Source organism: Melanerpes formicivorus, unplaced genomic scaffold (assembly GCF_026170545.1).
Source record: "Melanerpes formicivorus ecotype bairdi unplaced genomic scaffold, bMelFor1.0.p_v2 SCAF_23, whole genome shotgun sequence".
Lineage (NCBI taxonomy): Eukaryota > Metazoa > Chordata > Aves > Piciformes > Picidae > Melanerpes > Melanerpes formicivorus.
This window is the reverse complement of record NW_027142375.1, coordinates 9,184,351-9,208,566: the sequence shown is the minus strand read 5'-3', so window position 1 is coordinate 9,208,566 and position 24,216 is coordinate 9,184,351. Positions and strand designations below refer to the sequence as shown.

Below are 24,216 nucleotides of genomic sequence, written 5' to 3'. Positions count from 1 at the left end.
GCAAGGCACAAAACAGTCCCTTTCTCCCCTTCACTGTACCCCAAATTATTTATACATTTACATGAAATCTCTGGGATAGTCAGAAATAGAGGGAAAGGTTCAGCTGGGAATGCAAGCTTTTGAGGAGGTGCTGCATTTTCTTTGGATGTGTGCTACGCACACCACAAGCCGGCACTTCATCAGAAGTGACAGAAGCCGACTACCTGCCAATGTCAGGAGGAGAGAAGGCAGGTCTCACAGACACAGGAACCAGGAATGAAACCAGCAGCTCAGCTGGACTCCTGGAATGTCCCTGCAGCAGAAAGTGCTCCATCTTCAGGGCCCTCCTAGCTGTCACTTCCAGACTCCATTTCCCATCACTCCTTCCTTTCTTAATCGTGCCAGGCTTCAACTTAATGACTGCCTGGCTCATATTTCTTCACAAAGATAGCTTCTCATCCTCTTGAGATGCTCAGATTTTTGGAAATGCTCCACTCAAGAACAGTACCTTTTACCATCTCTCACTTTGAAACCTCAAGTTAGCCACCCACCCACCTATCTGAGCAACAGTAGTGGTAAAAGCTTGGGTCCTGACCTTACTGTTATGTTCTATAGCCAGAGGGAAGATGTGTGACCCCCCCGACCTCTACATTTGTTCATGCAACCCGGGGCAGGGAACTCATCCTTTCCTACATGACTCGACAAAGGAGCACACTCTTGTCACCCTATTCATAGTCCTTGTTCCTCCTCTACTCCATGCCTTACTAGACAAAAATGTCATTTTAAAGCTTTGCCATCATAAAGGTGCTCCTGCTGTAAAAAGGAAGGGTGGCAGGAAAGGGGCAGAGACCTCTGCAGCAGCAGCTTTGTTGCTCCAGGAAGCAGGGAAAAACAGAGCTGGTTGAAGATGGTGACCACAGCCTGGGCTGTCACTGCAATAGGGCTACTCTGACTACTGAGCTCTACACTGGCAGTAGCTGGAACAAAACTTTCTACAGTCTTCCAGAAGGCAAGGGAAGGATAGAGAGCATGAAGCTGTCCTTCTATGAGCGGCAAGTTGCTGCCCAAGTCTTCTCCGCCCAGGACTCTAAGCAGTTGTGTCATATGGCTTTCATCCCTCTGTTCTGTATCTGCACCCAACATTCAGCTGATAAGACTTCATATCTGTTTACTCATTTTCTAGTCAACACTTGGATTACAGTAAGAGAAAGGCAGATTCTATAAACATCCTGATAATATATGACCTAATATACCAGATCCTCAAGGCAGTCCTCTTTCTTCCTGCCCCTGCTTTTGCTCATTCTAAACCCATTTCTGCCTATTCAGTCTATGAGCCTGCACCCATACTTGCTATTTATTTACTTTTCATTAAAATGCTGATTCTGAATTTGTGGCTGACTGTATTTCAGATGATGATACCAATTTTATTTGAAAGTGATGACATGGAAGTTTGTGGCTTTACATGTGGCTTTGTCAAAAATAGCATTAGTAAGGTTTCTTGGTCATGTGTTTTCTCCAAGTGACAGAGCAGTTTAAAAGACCTCTCAACATAGTACTTTTCAGAGCTATCTCAGACTAATTTCTATTTTGGATTATATAGATTGCCAGAGATAAGCTCTTCCTGCATTTTCACATTTGCTCACATAAGAACATTCAGAAGATCTCATGGCCTATTTTTGCTCAGTTCTTGAGGGCAACTAGTTTTATTTGAGGACAGTAGGCAGAAGAGCTCACAGAACTCCTGGGTCAAAAGTGCTATACTTCTACTTACTTATAGTTCTTTTTGTCCTAATTTTCCTTGTTTGGAAATTAATTACTCTCTGTTTTTATCTCCTATCGCTTCTGGGGATAAAAGGTCAATCCTATTAGTATTTTCCATGTGGTCCATGATTTTTTAAGAGACTGTTAACTAGCTACATCTGAACTGTATAAGAAATATCTGGGTGCCCAGGATTTCTGACTGAATCAGACTCTGAATGATGCTGTCTTGGTTTGTGCCAAGGCTGCTGTCATAGGGATTTAAAAGCAGGACAGAGGTCTGTGTCCTACAAGCAAAGGCTGCATTTCTGGATGCAGCCACTGCCTGACTCGGACACCACTTGGATGGGTTCAGCTACAACTGTACTCAGCAGGTAGGAAATCAAAGAGGGCAGTGGGGAAGACAAGTGGCAGGGTCTAAAGGTACTTTTTTCCCCCCCAGTGCTGCTAGAGGGGCCTGGGAGAGGCTAAGGAGCCCATTGTCCAACAGGAACAGAACTAACATCAGGAATACTTTTCAGGGGAAGGAACTAGAGGAAGCGTTTGGAAGGCAGCAGGTCTCATGCTGGTCAGGTTTAGTTTTCACCTTCACTTAAGTCAAAATATAAGTCTTTTTCCTCCTCATGAATAACTAGTCCTGTGGGTAATTGTCACAACACATTGTAGAAATTGTAGGGGAAAAAATAACTAGTGAACCCACAGTCCAAAAAATGCTTTGAGATGATTAGCTTTGTAAGAGGAGTACTACTGAAAGTCTTTGGGGAAGGGAAGAGGAGGATGGATGACACAGCAATTATTTTTAATAGATTTCCTCACTGGAATTCAGTAAAGGCACAAAACCAGGGGGCTATAAACCTGGCCCCAAATAGATGAGATGCTACAAACATTAATCTTGTTATTAGGAATAGAAAATTTTGAATTTCTTATGATTCTTAAGAGAAAAAAAGTTTTCTGTCACAACAACAACAAAAAAAAAACAGTAAAAAAAAAGCATAAGCCATATACACATAGGATTATGGTACAGACATAAAAATCTGAGGAATTATTTAGCTGTGATTAAATGAAGTGTGAACTAAATTCAAAAGCAGATCGTTGAGAGGCAAGAGAAGTTTTTATGAGTGAACCCTGCGTATTTTTGCTCTGCACAAGACATAACAGCTTAAAGAAGCGTTAATTCACGAACAATTCACCCATGCTTTATCACCCACCATAGGCCATCCAACAATCCCACTGAATACACTTGTAGGTCACCACTTCTCACAGCCAGCAGAAATGGGAAAGAAACTCTCACTAAGATCCTTAGAATATACAAAACATAAAGCATCAAAAGATACAAATCATACATCCGCACAAAAGGAATGTTCACACCAACCCACATTAAAGACAACTCCTCCTAAACAACCTAGCTTACAGTAATACTAGGAGAATGACAAATATTTATCTCTCATGCCTGTAAACAGGTCATCCTCTCTTTAGATACTGATTCTAAAAATCCTCCTCAAAACAATTACTGAGGGCCTCAGCTGCTTTCTGGGAAGGAGGATGCCTGGCCCTCCACCCTCTGTGGCAGAGCCCCTAATTGCTTGCCTCTACTAATGAACTAATCTCAGGCACCTGGAACTAGCAGGCTCCATGCCGGGCAGGCCAGGCTCAGGTTACCTAAGAAAGGCTCCAAGTATACTCACACAGATCACTACCCCTACAGATGTGCAAATATTGCTTTTGTCATGTTGCTGGAGAGATGCACATGTGTTTGCAGTGCTGTAGCACATAAAACCTGAAGATGAATTCATTGTGTTGCTTTAATCCCTTCCAGAGGCCAGGTGAGCATTTGAGGAGCCAGATATGTCTGTTGATTGTCCACATTACTCATTGCATTAATCCACTTGTCTGTGTGACACAGAGTATCTCAAACGCTCACAGCATAAATATGTAGGTGGCTGGGAAAAAAATACACATATTTCATGGGCGCCTGTTGTCTGTAAAATGAATCCTAATAAGGAAGCAAGCCTAAAACTTTGACTAAAACCTGAACAAGTCCAAACTTTGCTGATGCCTAGAGTTTTTAAAATTACAATTAAAAGACCTGGAAGCCACCCGAGGATGGAAGCAAGCCTCAGTGTAAGCCTTGTGAGACAAACAATTCCATTTTAAACAGCTTTTAAAAGGTTTTCACAGGCAAATAGTTGTCTGTGAGCTCACAAATCAAAACAGGTGTCATGCAGCTTTCCATCCAACCATCCACAAATTTATTCTCCTTTCCTGGACTGATTGCACTGATAAACATGTGTCAGATTCTAGGTATGTGTCTGGTTTCATTTGAAGAGGGAAGAACGATATAAACAAAACACAATTTAGCAGGAGAGCAAGAACAGGCTCTCTTGTCTTTGACAAATTGCTGCAATATATGGCAGCCTGGATTTTAGGTGATGTTCACACAGGTTGACTAGCATTAAAAAATTTACCCCAGTTATCTAGGTTTTGCAGTGTATTTTGCATTTTTTCTTCAAGACACCACAAACAAACCCCAAACAAACACGGAAACAAAACCCCGCCTAAATGAACAAACAAAACCCCCCAAAACAAAAGCCAACCAAACAACACAAACCCACAAACAGCTCCAACCAAGCAACCAACCCACCCAAACCAACAAAAAGAAACCACTAAAGTGACTTTTTCAGCTCAAAGACCTGGATAGATTATTTCTATTGTTTATTGATTGAATAACAAACTTGCAACTTCACTGAAAAAAAGATTGTGCACAAGTGAACTTCGGGTAAGACAATGAAAGAAAGGCAGCTCTAAAGGCTCAGAATCTACCAACACTAAGCCCAAACAGAAACACTTCTGCACATCGTGAATCTCCCCTCATTGATAGCTACAGTTCCAAGATTTCCTTAAGAAATGTATTTAAAAAATCCTGTTAAATGTAGACGGCCAGGATACATCAATGCACTCTTACTAGTTCAAAGAGCATTCCAATAGGGAGCAATCCCTTTTTTCTTCTGTATTCTAGTAATTATGGGAAATGTGACCTCAGTTAATCAATTATAATTACTTAGTGTGACCACTGAAAGACAGTAGCAAAAATGCCCTTGATTGAAGAACTACACAGATACCAGCAATTTAGTGAATGCCGTGAGTGCAACCTATGATGCTGAGGAGAGCAGCAGAAATATCCACCATTCTGGTGATTTCATATATGGCAATAAAGCTCTGTGTGAAGTTTTTCTTCTTTCAAACTGCTCAGCCTGCTCTCATGCTTTGGAATAGTAGGCAGGAGATGGTGAAGTCACAAGCATCAGACAGACAGTTCTGCTGTATCCCCTCAGCCCTGGGATGCAGGAAGTAATTGTGCCACAGCAAAATACATCCTGTGCCTCCTTTATTGAGCACTCAGCCAGCACTGAGGAAAGTGAATGCTAAATCCTTACAAAAGAATGTATCTGTTTTCCATAAGGAAAATATTGAACACATTAGCATCCATCCACTCTTCAATTGTCCTAAAGGTGTGCATTCCTAGAAGCACACACAAAAAAAGAGCTCCTCTTAAAATCTATCACACTTAAAACAATTTGTTAAAGAAATTGTTTTAAGACACTGGAAAGAATTCCTGTATGTTAAGATAGGTTATGTTCACAAGGAAAGGGGATGCATACTCCTCTTCAGATGCAAGATATTTCCTGGAACCATCCTGTCATCATACATTAAAAAAGCAATAGTAAAAGTTAAGAGACTGTATTTAAAGAAAGGGAAATGGTTCAATGACCCTAAACCAAGATACTTCTTGGAAAACCTCTTTTTTGCCTACTCATATTTTCTTTATTTAGTCACTTATGACAAGGTCCCAGGTGATTTACCCTTCCCATGACCTTTGTCTTTTCACTGAAGTGGTGACCCTAGATATTAATGTGGGTTTGGAGACTCTTTTAAAGCATTTATTCTCATTTCAGCTGTTATTGAGGAGCACTTGTTTTCATAAAGGCTGCTTTTTTTACATACAGGGTAAACATTCTCACTTCCCATGAGCTGTGGATTCATTTTGCAGTGTGAGGGCCTGGAGTACTCCCAGGTACTCCCACCTGCCTTCCCACACAGCTTGAACTCAGTTTCACCTCCCCAAGCACCCAGCAATCCCTCCTTGGCCAGGCCAGGTCTCTAAGCTTCTGTTCCAAGCAACAACAGACAGCAGCCCTGATTGTCACTGGGTTTAAAAACCCACCAAGACCAAATCTAAACCATATATACACACACACTATATATATATACACACACATATATATATACACACACATATATATATACACACACACATACACACATATATATACCTGCATGTAAGGATACAGATCTGGCACAGGTGAGGACAAGCAGAATCTGCAGTTCTAAGACAGAAGTGTGAATTTCAACTGAATTTGTATTGCTAAGTGGTTTGTAAATTTCTCTCTTGCATTCACCTTCTAGGTGCATACAGTTCTAGGACTGTATGCACACACACAAACAAAACAAAGCAAAACAAAACAATCCCCTCTGCCCCCAACAACAACAACAAAACAAAAACAACACCAAAGGAAAACAGAGAAGGACTTGTGAAGCAATCCTGCTCCGTGGAGTGAATGAATGGGAAAGTTTCTACTGACTTCAGCAGGGCTTCAACCTTTGTCATGTCAGCAGAAGTCACCATCTGTTGATAAATAAAACAGAACCAGAAGAGGAAAGCTTCCTTTTTGCTCTCTCTCAGTCTCTTCACACCTGCCTACCTTTCCTGAAGTGTTTGGCACTGCCTACAGCCAACAACAGTTATGACAAAGAAAAGAGAAGGTCCCTAAGTGGGATCTCATGTAACAGTTCCTGAATTTCTAAGTGATTTGTGAAAACCTATCTGCAAACTGTTCCTGTTTTCCAGGGAGCTCTAGGAACTGAGTCCTCTGAAGAAATTTGACTGCGAAGTTGTTCAGCAAATTTGGTACTGAGTAGTTTGTGCTGTAGGAAGATTCTATTTTTATTTGTGCAGGATCATAAACTAAACATTCTAAAATCATACTACATATGTATTCCACATATTAGAAAAACCACTGTCTTTTATAAACCTCTGCATGCAAAGCTGTCTTTTCTTCTGTCAGGGAGAACTGACAGGTTGCCTGCCATCACCTCCTCTCCAGCAAAGTCAGCAGCCCACACTGTCAGTGTGAAAACATCTGTTGAATGGATTTATTGACTAGGTCTTAGGTACTAGTTGTTGAGGGTTGTTTTTTTCCACACTGTTTATTACGGCCCTGACCTAATGAACTTCATTTGTTGACATGTTTCCCTCAGTGTCTTACTTGATCCTGTCTCACATTTCTTTCTACTGTGCTGTTTTCTTGGAAACAGGAGTTCATGGCACATCGGCGTGTCCACCAGTTGCAAATCTACCAGGCTCAGATGGCTACAGTTGGCATGGCAGGATTAGATAAACATCGGTCGGTGTCCAGGACCCCGTCTTCCCCCACAGATTCCACATTACCTCACCCAGACGTGGACCAGCCCAGCCAGCATGTCTACACAACTGGTAGGATTCCCTAAAGATTGCTTTTAATAGGCAGGGCAAATGCGTTTGTTCATGTAGGATCAACAGATTTAAATGCCTCAAATACCTCCTGCAGCAATGCATTCAGTTTTAGCCTCACTGTTTCTCAGTTCCATGACGCTGCACTGGCATCAAGTCAACCAGTGCAGCTGATAAATCACAGGGTTAATATTCACATAGTCATAAATTATTATCATTGACTGGCTCTGGCAATATAGCAACAGGTGCATTTTTTTGGTGTCTTTAAGTCATTAAGAGGTTTTTCTTTCATTTCCCTATCCTTTGGTTCTTTTTGCTGTGTTCTTGTTGCCTATATTGTCAAGAGACCAGCAATAAGTTGAAGAAAGACCACCATTAAATAGGAAAGCTTCAATACAATTGTCAGTGCCTTCATTTGACAAGTCAGTCCGTGCTACAAGAAAAACTGTATCCTATTCCAGCTGAGATTCTCAGACCTTCACTGAACTCCTTTCTCCAAACACAAAACATATTTTTTTCATGAATCCTTTTTTCTCCTGTTGAATCTTTTTTCAGATCTTGCACCACTCTTTCAAGATAATCATCTCTACTCAGTAAAGAAAGAAAACCAACAACTCCTATTTCCAGTTTCTCTATAACTTTATGCTTCAGGTTGTCCACTTTAGCTCTGTACCTTTTGTCTCTTTTCTATCCTCTGGGTACTGACTGGAGACCTAGTGCAGTGCTGTAGCTGTAATCAGACTGTATCTATGCTAACAGCCAGAGTGACTGACCCATTCACAGCTCCAACAAAGCACACACCTCTGCATTCACAATGAAGCCCTTCTTTTCAGCTTGAAGAAATTCCTTTCCTTGTCTCTAGGCTTACAGACTTACATAGTTAAGCTTTATCACTGCATTTTCTGAGTACATTGAAAATAGAGTGATTTTCTCTATTATGAGATTAACACCTCTGGAGTGACAATGAACAGAAACTTTGCAGCATCAACAGTTCCAGTACAGTTTCTGTGAATAAATAAATTGATATTTGTATTACTAACATATGGTAAGTTATAGGATAGATTTATTTGTGCATAGTATTTCCTGGGTCTGGATGATGCCCCAGTATTTATTCAATGGTCAGTGAAAGCAAAAAGACCTGGAACTTCCAAAATCCTATGGGGATGAAATCCCTCAGCAACCTGGTCTGATGACAATGCTTGTCCCACTTTGAGCAGAGGGTTGGATTGCAGACCACTGGAGTTCCCTGCCAACCTGAGCTATCTCAAGGCTCTATGATTTACTCCCTTAAGGGAGTACAGGATGCAAGCAGCCATTGTCCACACAAGTGCAACACTGCCATTTTGAATCATAGAATCAATAAGGTTGGAAAAAAACCTCAAAGATCATCAAGTCCAACCTGACACTCAAGACCTCGTGACTACTAAACCATGGCTTCAAGTGCCATGTCCAATCCCCTACTGAACACCTCCAGGGATGGTGACTCTACCACCTCCCTGGGCAGCACATTCCAATGGCTAACAACTCTCTCTGTGAAGAACGAAAAGCAAGCAAGGAAGGAATGGGTGGCAGAAAGGGAGAAATGAGTGAAGTGAGGATGAAATCAGATTGTAACTTTAGTTATCAATGTAAAAATATTTCCCTGCCTTGAATTATTTCTTACTATTCTGGGATTTTTTCCCTATGTATAGACAATATATTCTTGGGAGAGGAAAAAGGTAGAAGGAAAACTTTTGTGGCAGCATATTACATGGGGATTAACATAAGCCTATGTTGTTGTGAGTCATGGGAGAAAATTCTCTTAGCCAAATATCTGAGGGGATTCAGGATGGTTATGATTGTGAGAGAGCTATGCAATATATACACAGTATATGCACAAGATAATGCCTTAAAGATGCAAAAAACCATAAAGTCTACTTGATGTTCATTTAGATGGTTTACAGAATACTTGACATTATTAATTTCAGATTCTTCTTCTGAACAATTTATTAGATATTCTTCCCTTGCTTTTTTATTATTTTTATTTAATTATTTTTTTTTTATTGGCACTGTTGTTCTCTAGGGCATTTCACCTTCTTCAAAGCATGGTTTTAGCCAACAATTTTCAGGTCTCTTGCTCTCCCCTCTGTTCTTAATATTACTAAAAGAAGCTGGCCCACATAACACATTTTGGGAAAGAATGAGTATTAAGGAGTCCTCACCAGGAAGACTTTATTTTTTCTGACTTACTGCAAATTCTGTTTCTTTTGTCCTGTGTCCTTTATCATTATATGGTTCAGTGGTGCCACCATTCAAGTCTGTCATCAGGGCCACACTCTGACCCCAGTAATATTGGTGTAAATCCAGAATAAATCCACCAGTCTCAATGGAGCTGCTCAAATTTACACAAGGAATCTGACAGCAGAATCTGGCTGTAGGCATTTGTTCTGGAGAGACAGAATAACCATCTTTTATTAATATTTCACAGCAGTCTGCAATTGAAAACAGTTGTCTCCCTTTCTCTTTATTTGTTGGAGTGGGGAGATTATTGGCTGAATCCTGTTAGGGAAATCCTACAGGCTAATTTTAGCAGTAAGCTCTGCTGCTGCATTGTGGTATCGTACCAAGCACATGTGCTGTATGACCGGCAGCCACACATCTGAATTACTTGCACATCCTAAATCAATTTAGATGCTTGCAATAAATGAGAACATATATTTCAGTCTTTTCTTAAGTCAATTAATCCTGCTATAAATAAATTTTACACTCACTGGTGTGAATATCTTAGCATTTAAAAGTTTGGAGCAGATGCTTCTGCCATGCAATGCTGCCCTGCCCTGATTAAGCTGATTTTTTATTCAGACAAAATAATTCACTACATGTTTTTTTTTTAGTTACAGCTAAGAAGGGGGTGTTTGTATCATCCAGAGGAGGTTTTCTGAATACACACTTTCAACATTTCATTTTAAATCCAGTTTAGCTGCAACCCTGATACAGGTTATCAAAAAGAGTCTTTATTACTAGGTAATCAAAAAGAGTCATTATTAGATAACATTTTGATACTGTATAATAGGAACACAATTTTATATATATAAATGTATATTGTTTGTTAACATTTAACAAGTGTTTCCATTCATATACATTGGTATAACTGCCTACTCTGCCTAAGAGCTTCTGACAGTCACAGAATCACAGAATCACCAAGGTTGGAAGAGACCTCAAAGATCATCAAGTCCAACCTGTCACCGCAGACCTCATGACTAAACCATGTGCCCAGGTGGCCAAGAGGTCCAATGGCATCCTCGCCTGCATTAGGAATAGTGTGGCCAGCAGGAGCAGGGAAGTCATTGTGCCCCTGTACTCTGCATTGGTTAGGCCACACCTTGAGTCCTGTGTCCAGTTCTGGGCCCCTCAGTTTAAGAAGGACATTGAGACACTTGAATGTGTCCAGAGAAGGGCAACAAGGCTGGGGAGAGGCCTATGAGAGGAGGCTGAGGGAGCTGGGATTGTTTAGCCTGGAGAAGAGGAGGCTCAGGGGTGACCTCATTGCCCTCTACAACTACCTGACAGGTGGTTGTAGCCAGGAAGGGGTTGGTCTCTTCTCCCAGGCAACCAGCACCAGAACAAGGGGACACAGTTTCAAGCTGTGCCAGGGGAAGTTTAGGCTGGAGGTGAGGAGAAAGTTCTTCACCAAGAGAGTCATTAGTCATTGGAATGGGCTGCCTGGGGAGGTGGTGGAGTCACCATCCCTGTAGGTGTTCAAGAGGGGATTGGACGTGGCACTTGGTGCCATGGTCTAGTCATGAGGTCTGTGGTCACAGGTTGGACTTGATGATCCTCGAGGTGTCTTACAACCTTAGTGATACTGTGATACCGTGATCCAGTCCCCTCTTGAACACCTCCAGGGATGGTGACTCCACCAGTCCTGGTGCATGTACATGTAGCATCTGAACACCTTCTCTGTCAGGCAGGGGGATGGGAGCAAAAACGTTCTTATCCAATGGTATAATGACCACTGGCAAATTGTAAAATCTGGGTGTGCAACAGACTGTAGAAGTCAAAACTCTGTGTGCCAAGAAAAGGAAAGCAATGCATGTGAGCATGCACTTCTCTGTGTGCAAGGCCTGGTGATAGAGCAGCAAAGTTTATAAATGGTACACTGCAAATAACTGCAGAGAAAGGAAATTATTAACTACTTTGAAAATGCCAGCAGAGATTTTAAGCTGCATTAGTTTATTAGCTCCAGATTGTCACTGGTTCCTTTCTTTTTGTTTTTGTTTTTGTTTTTTTCTTTAAAAGGAAACAAACCAAGAAAGTAAATACAAGAATTTATTGCTAATTGTTGTTTGTTAGATAATAATGTAGCATAAATTTAGCCATGCTTCACATAGGCATTATGTTTCTGTTTCCTTATGCTAAACATAATTGTTGTATTATCATTTTGGCTTAAAGAGCAAGATCCCAAAGGATCAGTTCTCAAGTGCATGAGCTAAGAAATATGGCAGCATAAATATTTCTAGAACAGCATAATTTCTGGCTGATTTCTGACTAAATTATCTCAGAATCTTAACTTTACATTGCCCACAATGTTTCATAGTTTCATAGTTTCATTCAGGGTTGGAAGGGACCACAAGGATCAGCTAGTTCCAACCCCCCTGCCATGGGCAGGGACACCCCATACTAGATCAGGCTGGACAGAGCCTCATCCAGCCTGCTCTTAAACACCCCCAGGGACGGGGCCTCGACCACCTCCCTGGACAACCCCTTCCAGGGTTTCACCACTCTCATGGTGAAGAACTTCCTCCTCACATCTAGCCTGAATCTCCCCATCTCCAGCTTCATTCCATTCCCCCTAGTCCTATCACTACCTGAGATCCTGAGAAGTCCTTCCCCAGCCTTCCTGTAGGCCCCCTTCAGATACTGGAAGGCCACAATGAGGTCACCTCAGAGCCTTCTCTTCTGCAGACTGTACAGCCCCAACTCCTTCAGTCTGTCCTCATAGGAGAGGTGCTCCAGCCCTCTGCTCATCCTCGTGGCCCTTCTCTGGACACGTTCCAGCACCTCCACATCCCTCTTGTAATAGGGGCTCCAGAACTGGACACAGTACTCCAGGTGGGGTCTCAGCAGAGCTGAGTAGAGGGGGAGGATCACCTCCCTCGACCTGCTGGCCACACTTCTCCTGATGCAGCCCAGGATCTGATTGGCTTTGCGGGCTGCAAGTGCACATTGAGAGCTCGTGTTGAGCTTTCCTTTTATCCAACAGAGTTTTAAAACACATTATTAAAGTTCAATATCCATTCAAAAACTTTGCTAAATAAGTGCCCTTCAGTTTTGTATTTTCTTCACTGACTGACTCCTCAATAATAGACAAACAATTTTCCCAAAACTGTGTTGGCATCCCCAGGAGTGATGGCACATAAGAAAGAGGTTTAGAATGCCAAGTTTTGCAGCTTGGAGAAACTGTTAATTTGAGTCCCTTTCAGCTGTAAGGGGAAGAAAACTCCAAATCTTTCCCAAATGAAAATGATTCACTGGGGTAAGGAAAATATTTTTTGTTCCAGACATGTCTGAGGGAAATGCAAACAAGGAAATAAACAATTTTTCAGTGTTTCAGTGTTTTCAATCCTTGAAAATTAAGTTTAGCTAAGCCTACTCTTTGAAAGGTCTCTTTTGCTCCCAATACATGGATGTAGAGCAATGTGCTGTTGATAGCTGTTCCATATAAAGTTAGTCTGTCCTTGAATAAATGAGTGTAGCAAATTCAAAAGGAACTCTGCATTGCAGTCTAACAACAAAATTTGGTCCTAATTGAGTAGTGGGTGGGATTTTTTAATGAAAAAAGACTTTGGCTGCCACTGCTGCAACTCTGGATCTTTCATCTGATATGCTCTGAGCTCTGGAATTCATATAGTATTAGTTAAGCAGTACAAATTCAGATTTATTCTAACAGGTTTTTCTGCATGATTTTCCTTAGACAGCTATAAACATATACTCTTGTTGCAGATAGGCTAACAGCCTTAACCAAATTTACTCCCTAAAGAAAAAGCAAATAAGTGATTCATAATAGGGCTGGCCATTTAACCTTTAACAAGACACCACCCAATTTCTTCCTTCTTTACAGTCAACCACACTTATTAGTATAATTGCTTAGCACTGATTTATGTCTTATCAATACCACAAGATGTACCCTGTAAATCAAAATTCAGTTTTCCAGAGGAAAGGGGAATTAAGATCCAAAATATTCTCTTTCATCTGTCAAATAAAATCCAGTTTTGCTATAGCATGTTTGACATGGAACAGTATAACTTGCATTTTTTTTCTCTTCCACTTATTGTTTCTTGTTGTGCTGTCTTTGTGCTGAAGGTGTTGTGTATGACAGCCTGATGCTGAAGCACCAGTGTATGTGTGGCAACTACGCTAATCACCCTGAACATGCTGGAAGGATCCAAAGCATCTGGTCAAGGCTGCAAGAAACTGGGTTGCTAAACAAGTGTGAGGTAAATAAAAAGTAAAAGAATAAAAGATACTTAAATGGCACAAATGTTAAATCCCAAATCTGTCTTACTTCTGTTGTAAGAGCATCATTTGTCTTGGGAATTATTTGGGGTTAACTGACACTATTAAAATAGTGCATTTGAGGAAAGCACACCTCCCCATCAAAACCCCCAGAGAATTACACAAAGAAAGTCAGTTATTCACATGCATCAAAATATAAAATCCAGAGGTGACTGTGTTCCCCACCTTGATATGGGAAGGTAGACAAGAAGTAGGCAAATGACAAATGCAGTTCTTTCCATAGCACAGTTCTTCACTTTTTCAAGCAGCTAAGGATTTTACTTCACTGCTTTTTTATGATGTAGTTTGTATCACTCCATAAGCACAACATCACATCTTGTCTTTAGACTCCATAGTCTAAAATTCATATAATTTTCATTTGCCTAATGTACAATGGGTGCCACATCAAAACTGAGACATTCAAGCATAGTCTTCTAGACCGTATCAGAGCAAATGCAGAACTTTCTTTTGATTTGACTTCTGTCACAAAATCACATATTGAAACACCATGCTTAAATCAAATATGGGCTCTGAGGTTCATATATGGCTTGGATTACTGAATCAAAAGCCTTTTCCTGCCATTCTCTGCTTCCCAGGAGTTGTGCAGCACTGTCAGCTTCTGCAGACTCCAGTGGGAACTGAGGGTGCTTACTGCACTGCAGCACAAGTTAACAAAGTTCAACGCAAATTTGCTTCTGTTTTGCAGGATCCCAAACTGCCAGGGCTCTTATGCTCTATTTTCTTTAATTGCTTTTCTTTATATACTTAGGTGTTTTCACAAACCCAAAGCAGCTGGTACAATAGGTCCCTCTGACTAGCTGTGACGGACTGTTCAGGAAGATTTTCTGCAGGTAGCTTAGCGTAATGGGCAGTGAGATGTTGCATGTACTCTATGTGGGTTTTTGTTGTATACATTCATCTAACTAGATGGCAGCACTCTAACAGGCTAACTCCTTTTTTTTTAGCTTGGATAGTATTTTCAGTTTTCAAGGAGACTTTCTTTCAGCAAGGCCCTTAAGGCCACATATCACATGAGTTGTTGCACTGGTGGGATCACATACTTAAGGAGTAAGTAAAACACACAACTGAGTGCTTTATTAAAATAAGACCTAATTACCTTCTTGATTCTGGACTAGTATTATAAAGACACAAATAAAACCAAAAAAGACAGAGGGAAAATAAGTCAAAAGAAAAGTGCTACTATGTATTGCTTTCTTTAGATACAGAAAGGTATTGCTGAACAACGTATTGTGTGGATCTGCAAATGGTGTAAATTAGAAAAGTGGTGTAGGTTAGTCTGACATGCATGCAGTCCAATAGTTTCCTGGAAGATTTAAAGTTTCCTCTTAGACTTCTGCAATCTCAAAACCTGAAATATAGCCTATCAGGTCTTTCAAACTCCAGTGAGTAGGAAGTGAGGGAATAAGTCACTTCATGTGCAGTGGCATTCAGTTAAATTTGACTCCAAATATGCACTTTGAAATGAGGCTGGAATGTGAAATGAGCTTCAAAAATGTAAACTCTGATGATAAAACTGTGATGAACCTCACTATGAAGGTGGTGTGTAGATGGTGATTTTATCTTGATCCTCCTAAGTAGCTAAACGCAGATGACATAATCTGTTCTTTGCTTCACTGAATTCTCTAGCACTTGCTTGACATCAAATGTCCTTAAATCTGCTCACTTTTCAAAACAAGAAAGGCTGTGGGATTCAGTAATTGGTGCCCTGATATTTTAGAGAAGTTATTCAGATGGATGAGTGATTTGTGTTACTAAAGCAGTAGCTATTGCATTGTTCAGGAAATAATTGCACTGGTAAACTGCTTTCTGGAACACATCACACTGAAGATGTGGAGTCAAAGCATCATGGGCAACTGCACTGCCTCTCTTGCCAGCTTCTGAATGTCATCTCATGGACAGTAGCATTTCATAATATACTTTCTCAATATAATTTCCCACAGTTTCTGTCAGGAGTGGGGAGATCACTGGTTAGGTTTTGCCACATGTACTGCCTCATGCACCAGGTCTGAAGGGCATCTTAGGAACAGCAGCTTGCAACAGCCACTTAGGAAATCCTCTGCAGTAACTGTGAACCTATTCCTTTTCCTTTTTTTTCTTTCTTTTTTTTTTCTTCCCCTTTTACTTTTAGTAAAGCAGTAGTCCCAATCCCACTCTGCAGAGTGCAGTCCCACTCTGTCTGATGAGGTGTTCCAGGATTAAAGAGAGTTCAGTCAGAGGTAGCTCAGATGTCGTTACCTAGCAATGTGTATATCCTGAGTCACAGGCTTGTGCCAGGAGACCCTTCCCATTTTCTTACTCTGACAAGAAACCCTTATGAAAATGAACAACTTGTGTCTGTACAGTACAATCTGTTATCCATAGCAGGGAGCAAAATGTGGTTCCTAAATCATGTGGTGTGTATTAATCCCTCACATGCAGCTCAGGTCTATGGCCCTGGAAAGATGACTAACCAAATGCACAAAGAGCTGTCATCTCTGAGTACAGGATGATGAAAGTAATTTCTCTCTCTCTCTCTATATATATATATATGTCATATTGCCCCCATATATAGCATTTTAAAAAAGATCTTGGTAAAATCCTAAGGTTTGACTAGGGTACTCAAAACTGTGTCTTCACTACAAAATAAACTGTGTCTGGGACTATTCCCTACCACTGCAGCCAGCTGGCATGGAAAGGCCCATGTTCATACTACCAGGAATGCTCCCTCACCCATGCCAGTGACCAAACCATGTCTGGGAGTTTGGGAGAGTGCTAGTTGCTACTCAGCCAAAACAGTGTGAAGGACCACTTTAGCAATTTAATAGCAGAGATGACTGTGTTCCTCTGCCTGGGAATGTTTCCTGGCACTGCTTAATTTGCTGCTGCAGACACAGCCAAAAGGACTTGCTTCCCCAGACTGTATTTTGTCTTTCTAGCCATAGATATTTTAGCTCTAGAGTTATTCAAGCAACAGCTTAGAGGATTTTTGGGAAATTGAGAAAGTAGTTATAGCTTTCACATTTATTTTTTTTTATCATATCACTCTGCCAAATAGATAACTTCCCCCATCAGCTTCCCCAAGGCAAAGGAGAAACACAGTCAGACCATGACTAGCTTGGAAAGATAGATTTGAGAGACCAGTCCCTGACTGAGTCCAGGGCAAGAGACTCAGTCCCATAGTGGATATTTTTATAGCACTGGTATATATGTATTGGAAAAATAAAATTTAAGTGATTATATTTTTGCCTTAGTTTAAAAGTTTTGTATATCTTTACTGAAATATTTATTCTGTCCCAGTTAAAGGCTGACAGATGTAGAACAGAGTTATCAAATACAGCAGCAGAACAGGGCAGCTAAAGGATTAAAAGATTGGCATAAAACCATCCATTGTCTCCCCTCCCCCCTCCCCCCCATATTTTCTTGGTAAAGAGCAATGCATAGCTGCCCTACCTCTGAGACAACAAAAAAAGGACTAAATTGTGTTTTGGTAGAGGTGTCTGCTTTCTACTTGTTCTAGGGAGAGGAAGTATTTACATACCTCCTTTGGGGCTATAATTTATGCACACATGACTGACATTAGCCTACACTGATAGCACAGTTCTGGAAACGAAGAATGTAGTTGTGGTTCCACTTTGTGCCCCCACCTCTGCTTCCTGTAGGGACTGTGGTCCAGCAACATTTTTCTTTTCAGCCTAGAATTTGATCTGAATTTTAATATTTTTCTGGATTAGGGAGACATTTTAGACCTCCTGATGTCCACATCTCATGGACTTAAGGGGACAGAAGGAAAGAATGTAAAGATTTTAAAACTTTTGTGTCTTCCAGATCACATAGACTTATATATTATATATATATACACACACACAATCCATCCTCTGAACCTCAGTTTACCACTAAGGAAGAAATAATACAGGAAAATATAGCCTTTAATGCAAAACTCCTTGTGTTGAACATTCAGTTTAGGCAATGGAGGACCAAAATGCATGAAGAGAGTAAATGCATATCTCTGTGGGTGCATGTGTGTCAGAGATATGCTTGCAATTCCCAAATAATGGAGAGGGAGCAAGCCATGGGGGTGTACTGACTGGCAAAATATCCATGCTGCCTGTGTGTATTTGTAAACACAAGAGAGAATTTAACAACTATGAGAAATCCCAGAAAAGTAGGAAAAACTCTGAAGACCTTGTGGTTACACACTGGATAGCCTATAGGAATTTCAGAGGCTCTGCCTCCACACAGATAGCTGCAAGAAAGGCAATGAATACCTTGCATGGGGAGACACAAGTGAGAAATACTCCTTAAGCTATGTCAACAATTCCTGTTAACTTAGCAGAGAGAAACAGGCACTGTCACCTTTGTCTTTTTGAATCACTGACTGTGCAAGAGTTTAGTCTGCTGAGTCTAGCAAAAATCTTCAGGTTAATAGAGGTTATCTGTATGGAAATTTAATGGTCTATTTTAACCATAAGACCAGACTACACAGTCCTCTGACCTTAAAGTTTGTGAAAGGTGAAAGCATTTCCCCATTGTGGGGAAAAAAACTTTCTGATTATTTTTTTTTAAGGACTCAAGTGCAGTATTTTGCTCTCTTGAGGTATGTAAATATCTCTGTTGATGAGGGAGCTGCTCATGTCAGAGAAGAAAACCAACACACGAATTGTCATGTGCCTTAGGAAAGGATGACTTCAGGCCGCTGTCATTGTGACTACGGGTTAGAGACGTCACCTGGCTTGTCTCTAACTAAAGCCTGTATAAAACTGTGAGGACAGTATAAAGATGAAAACCTGCAGGCAGGTAGAAATCTTTATCCTGAAACTTGACAAAAATAAACAATTTGATAAAAGAAAATTGAAAATTCTTTTGTGTGAAAATCTGACCCCTTAGAAGTTTTTAAGGGGGTTTTTAAACTCTTTTTCTTCATCTTTCCTTCATTTTGTTCTGACACTGAATATCTTAAAATGAATGATCTAAGGTTTCATTCTTTACTTTTCCATTTTGCTTTTTCTCTGTTATTAAATTTTCTCATTCTGATGCTTTTCAAAACTTTTTATCTCTCCAGTAAAGAACAGAAAAAAACACACAAACAAACAAAACCCCAAAACCAAACCAAGTAAAACCCCAACAAGGAAACCAACAAAAAAATCCCCAATAGACATCTGTTGGTTTCTTGGCTTGGTAATTGGAGGTAGGGGATGGATAGATGTAGCATGCAAATTCCCCTGAATAAAACAAATACTGTTTGTAAGTTCACCTATTCTATTTCTCCCTTTTCACTGGCTTCATGCCAGTTTTCTGCATTCTACTACATTTTGGGCTTTTGATACTATGAGGGCCGACAAAAATGAAGAGAGACACTTTAAAACAAAAAAAGATGTGGATAAAAGTGTGTGTGTGTAAAGTTATACAAATGCATGTGTTATAGTGCCTGATAACTCATGCCAGTGAGGGCCAGAAACTATTGCTTTGCATAACTGAAGTTACACAATTCCAGATTCTGGCAACAGATGTATGACATGTGCTTTTGTAGATCTGACATCACTGTGTAAGAAGAGCTGTTCTTATCAATTCTTGCAGGTAATTTTTAATACAAAGTATTTTTTTCCTCTGCACAGAGCTAGATAGCTGGAATTTTAATATTATTGAAAATGGCTTGACATGCAGTGATACTGCAAGAGTGGGATGAGAGGGACAGTGAAGATGGGAATACAGAAACAACACACGTGTGCACTGCTTTGGTGGTGTCCAGTGAAAGGACAAGGGACAAGCTGGAACACAGGAGATTCCACCTCAACAAGAGGAGAAACTGCTTTACAGTGAGGGTGACCAAGCACTGGAACAGGCTGCCCAGAGATTTCCATGTCAAACCTGTTTCTGCACAACCTATTTCCTCAAGAGAATCCAGCTGGCAATACTTGGTAGCAGTTAGCTCACTGGCCAAACATTCTGAGGAGGCCACTTCCAAACCCTACCCTGTTAGTGTTAATCACTAATATTCCTTAGGATAGCATAGTGCTTCCTGTGGTAAGAATAACGGCTAGCTGTGGGTCTTATAGACCAAAGGATATTGCATTTAACATGTCATAAAGAGCCTGACATTTAACTCCCCAGGGAGGAGGCATCCACAAACTCCCTTGGCAGCCTATTCCAGAGTCCCACCACCCTCATATTGAAGAATTTCTTCCTAAGATCCAGTCTAACCTACTCTCCCTCAGCTTAAAACCATTCCTCCTTATCCTATCATTAGACACCTTTATCAAAAGTCCTTCTCCAGCCTTCCTGCAAGACCCCTTCAGGTATTGGAAGGTAGCTATAAGGTTCCCTCCAAGTTTTCTCTAGACTTCACAGCCCCAGCTCACTCAGCCTATCCTCATAGCAGAGGTTTTCCAGCTCTTTGATCATCTCTGTAAGCGTTTTTTGTGCAACTTGTAGAAAATATATGACCAGAGAGTGAGTACCTTACTCAAGGTTTTTTGATGTGACTTTCATAACATACCTCTTCAGTTTTCTTAGACTTTTGTTTTAGCTGTCCTAAAGACCAGCCTCACCTACCATGCTATGAAGGATTTGGTATATAGATTTTAAAGTAGCTTATTAAAAACATGGATTTTAATGAGGATGGATGAACACATAAATGTTACCAGTCACCTCACTTGTGAAGAAAAAAAACCATCTGACCCAGAAGAACTATTACAGAGTTTACTGATTTCATGAAGTAACATAATGTGCTGATTTTGATTGTGCAACTGTGTGTTAAAAGGATGTGAATGCACTTCTACAAATTCTCATGTGAGACTGGGAGAGGCTTGAAGAAATTAGAGATGAAAAAGGGTTTATTAAGTTATTTAGTTCTTGGATAATTCCCTAAAATATTCTTTTTCCATTGCCATCTCCAGTGAAGTTTTAAACACTGCAAGAAATAGGGCTTCCACCACTTCCCAGAGGGGAAGCTTGTTTCACAGTCATCTAGATCTAACTCTCAGGACAATTTTTCTGATTAGTCAGAAAAAATTGCCACTGCCTAACTCAATATAAATTGTGTGTGGTGCTTCTGTCCCTCCCTAGGCAGCTCCTTTCTTCCAGAGTGCACATTCTCTTTAATACTGGTAATATTGCTTTATTCTCCTTGCGAACGCATTAGTGCATTCTAATATACATGAAGAGATGATAGATATATTTAGAATTACAACTTCATCTATAGAAATCTATAACTGAGGGGCTTGTTTTTGTGTTTTGTTTGTTTGTTTGGTTCGTTTTTTAACAGATAAATCAGTCTATTAAAACTAGGATGGTCTATTTAGATAACAGTCCTAAATTCTGTGAGGTTTTGCCCCAGGTGCTGCTAATGACCAGATCTACAAATGGAGTCCAAGACCTTTAGAATGGGCTGTTTTCCAATATCAACACAAAATACGATCATGGGACCAGAACTTTGTTGACAGTGCTGTTTATTATGCCCCAACCTGAACAAAAAAATGCTTCATGTTGCTGTGTTTGCAAAGGTTGTGCAGCAGTAGCACAAGCAGAGAAGCAAATGTTTTTACAGCAAGCTGTAAATCCAAACGCATACAAGCAACAGATCTGCTGAACAAGAAAGTGTTAAGTTTTGTCTTCTTCCTTCATTCCTATCTTCCTTCCTTACTAAGCTGATTACACATCAATGGATTTATAGAAAGACATCCCACATTTTTTAACACTGATTTCAGTGGGGAGAGTACAGGCTGGAGAAACAAAGAGGCAAACTCCACTTACAAAAAAGTAAGAAAGCAAATGAGTCAGCATGTGCAACAGCAAAAATGATCCTGGGTTATTGAACATACACTAAGAGAAAAAAAAACTACTAAATCATTTAAACTTTACTTTTCTCCTCTCTGGCTCTCCTCTCTGTGATCGTGTTCTTCCTAGCAGCATAACTGACAAGCACTAGCAGTGAAGCAGAAACCATTTATCCTTATTTAGACCACATCTGCAGCTCACAGGTGTGAGTGAGTTTTTGCTTGTTGAATTAGAATTTTTCTAGCCAGATTTCTCACTCAAGAAATGTTCCCCGTTTTGGTTGGTATCTCGTAATACAATGCAGAGGAGAGGCAGAATCTTTCTCCTGTATGTGAAACCTTGTATTATGAACTCTGCTATGACTTCAGCAAAGCATTTGTGACAAACCACACATGCATTTGTTTTTCATATAGCGTTACTTTAATAAACAAATCAGTGTCACATTCCTGCATGACGCAATTTCAACCCATTATTAATCATCCTCAATGTTATTTCGGACCTTTACTTTTTTTTTTTGTGTTTTCTTTCTTTCTGTCTTTCTTTTTTTTTTTTTTTTCTCCCTAAATATTGTCAGTGGAATATTGTAGGCCTCTGCTGTTTTCTTTCAGCGAATTCGAGGTCGAAAAGCCAGTCTGGAGGAAATACAGCTGGTTCACTCTGAACATCATTCACTGCTGTATGGCACCAGCCCCCTGAACAGGCAGAAGCTGGACCCCAGGAAACTCCTAGGTCTGTACAGGCCTCTATTCTACTGAGAACAGCACATTCCAGCACTGTCATTAGTCATAGCTGGTGTCAGTTTAAAACACTTGGCAAGCAGTGTGACAAAAATTCACTTTTTCCAAATGCATTGCTATGTGGAAGGAGAATGTTACAATGGAAGCCAAATATAGATTAGCAAAATGCACAGGCTGGAAAGCAGTGATAGAAGTTTCTCCTCATTCACTTAAAAAAAATCATTGAAGTGTTAACCCTTTGCTGTAATTTGTTCCCCATTGGAGGTCAATGGCAATTTTGAACACAGTTGGTCTTCCATCTCCTTTGATTTGAAAAGGGGAGTTTAAACTACACTTGCTTGTCAGGATTGCTTATTCACTGTTCTCATTTGCTTTATTTCAACCATTTCAGCCACAAGGAGTGCAGCTACCATGCCAAAGTCTTGCTAATAAGTGAACTTTACTTTGTAATGTCTTCCCATTATGCAGGATATGATATCTTTCTGAATAAAGGGGGTGGGGAGAACACTAAAATATGAAATGGGTCTATGGATGTGTGAAAGAGCAGAAAACTGACAGGATTTTCACATCAAATATCTTCGTGCACAGTGTATGCTTGTTGTAATAATAGAGAATTTGGGTTAAACTGAGCTCTGTCAGGACTGCAGCATGAAACAAATCTACTTATCAAGAATGTGAAAGGAATCACACACAAAAAAAAAGTAGTGCATTTGAAAAATAATCTGTGAGTGAAATCTTGCCCTTTATGCCCCAGCACACTAGATGCAACATCCTAGTTCTCAGCGATTTTAATAACACTTACTCTAATATGTGGACCTCTTCCTAAACATCATGAAAGCAAACCCAAACAAACCCAATCTTAGCCATGCAAAGAAACTGCAGCCACAGTTCTAGTGATCTGCAGTGATTATTTTGCTTTGGAAACTAACGCTGAGTTTCTTCTGTTGCTTCAGTGAGTCATGAAAGCAGACAAGAAGAATGTCTTGATCACCATGTTATCTAAGTTCATACATATTCTGAGCCAAGGCAGCATCAAAACAGTGTGATAGATTCTCAGCAGCTTGAATTTCCAAGGCAGAAAAATCCCCCTTTTTTTTAAAAACAAACAAACAAACAAACCCCCCACAACACTCTGAGCAGCAACAACAGCAAAATTGTTTCCAAGCAAAAACTCTAAATTCCTGCAAAATGATAATTTGGAAACAGTTTTGATTTGAGTTCATCAACACGGTGAAAATGTTCCACCTTGATAGTGTCAAGCACTTAATTCCAAATGTGTTGGTTTTAACAATTTCACCGTAATGTCCATGTTATTTAATATTACATGCACTGACATAAAATATCCTTGTCATTTGGGATCATAGTATCATAGTATCATAGTATCAGTCAGGGTTGGAAGGGACCACAAGGATCAGCTAGTTCCAAACCCCCTGCCATGGGCAGGGACACCCCACACTAGATCAGGCTGGACAGAGCCTCATCCAGCCTGGGCTTAAACACTTCCAGGGATGGGGCCTCGACCACCTCCCTGGACAACCCCTTCCAGGGCTTCACCACTCTCATGGTGAAGAACCTCCTCCTCACATCCAGCCTGAATCTCCCCACCTCCAGCTTCATTCCATTCCCCCTAGTCCTATCACTACCTGAGATCCTGAGAAGTCCTTCCCCAGCCTTCTCAGTGGTTGACCAACATATGGGATGCAGCGTATAGCTGCAGCTATGAGGTTAAAAAAGGAATGGACCCAGGTATTCTTGCTGTGTTTCTACCTACTTCTAGAGAATGCAGAAAGCTTTGCTTACACAGTCTGAGGAAACCATTTCTTTGACCACAGTTCTTCACTTGACACTGCCTTTTTAATTAGACAGTCCAAAACATTTACTCTCCAA

General features: G+C 40.5%; 1 protein-coding gene across 1 annotated transcript in view; it reads left to right on the top strand.

The window, feature by feature from the left end:
* HDAC9 (histone deacetylase 9) overlaps positions 1 to 24,216 on the top strand; it is a 546,793-nt gene that overhangs the window by 389,545 nt on the left and 133,032 nt on the right. Inside the window, exons 14-16 of the mRNA XM_068152479.1 lie at positions 7,111 to 7,288; positions 13,628 to 13,761; positions 22,201 to 22,321. Coding sequence (XP_068008580.1) covers positions 7,111 to 7,288; positions 13,628 to 13,761; positions 22,201 to 22,321 — 433 coding nt within the window. The remainder of the gene's footprint in view (positions 1 to 7,110; positions 7,289 to 13,627; positions 13,762 to 22,200; positions 22,322 to 24,216) is intronic.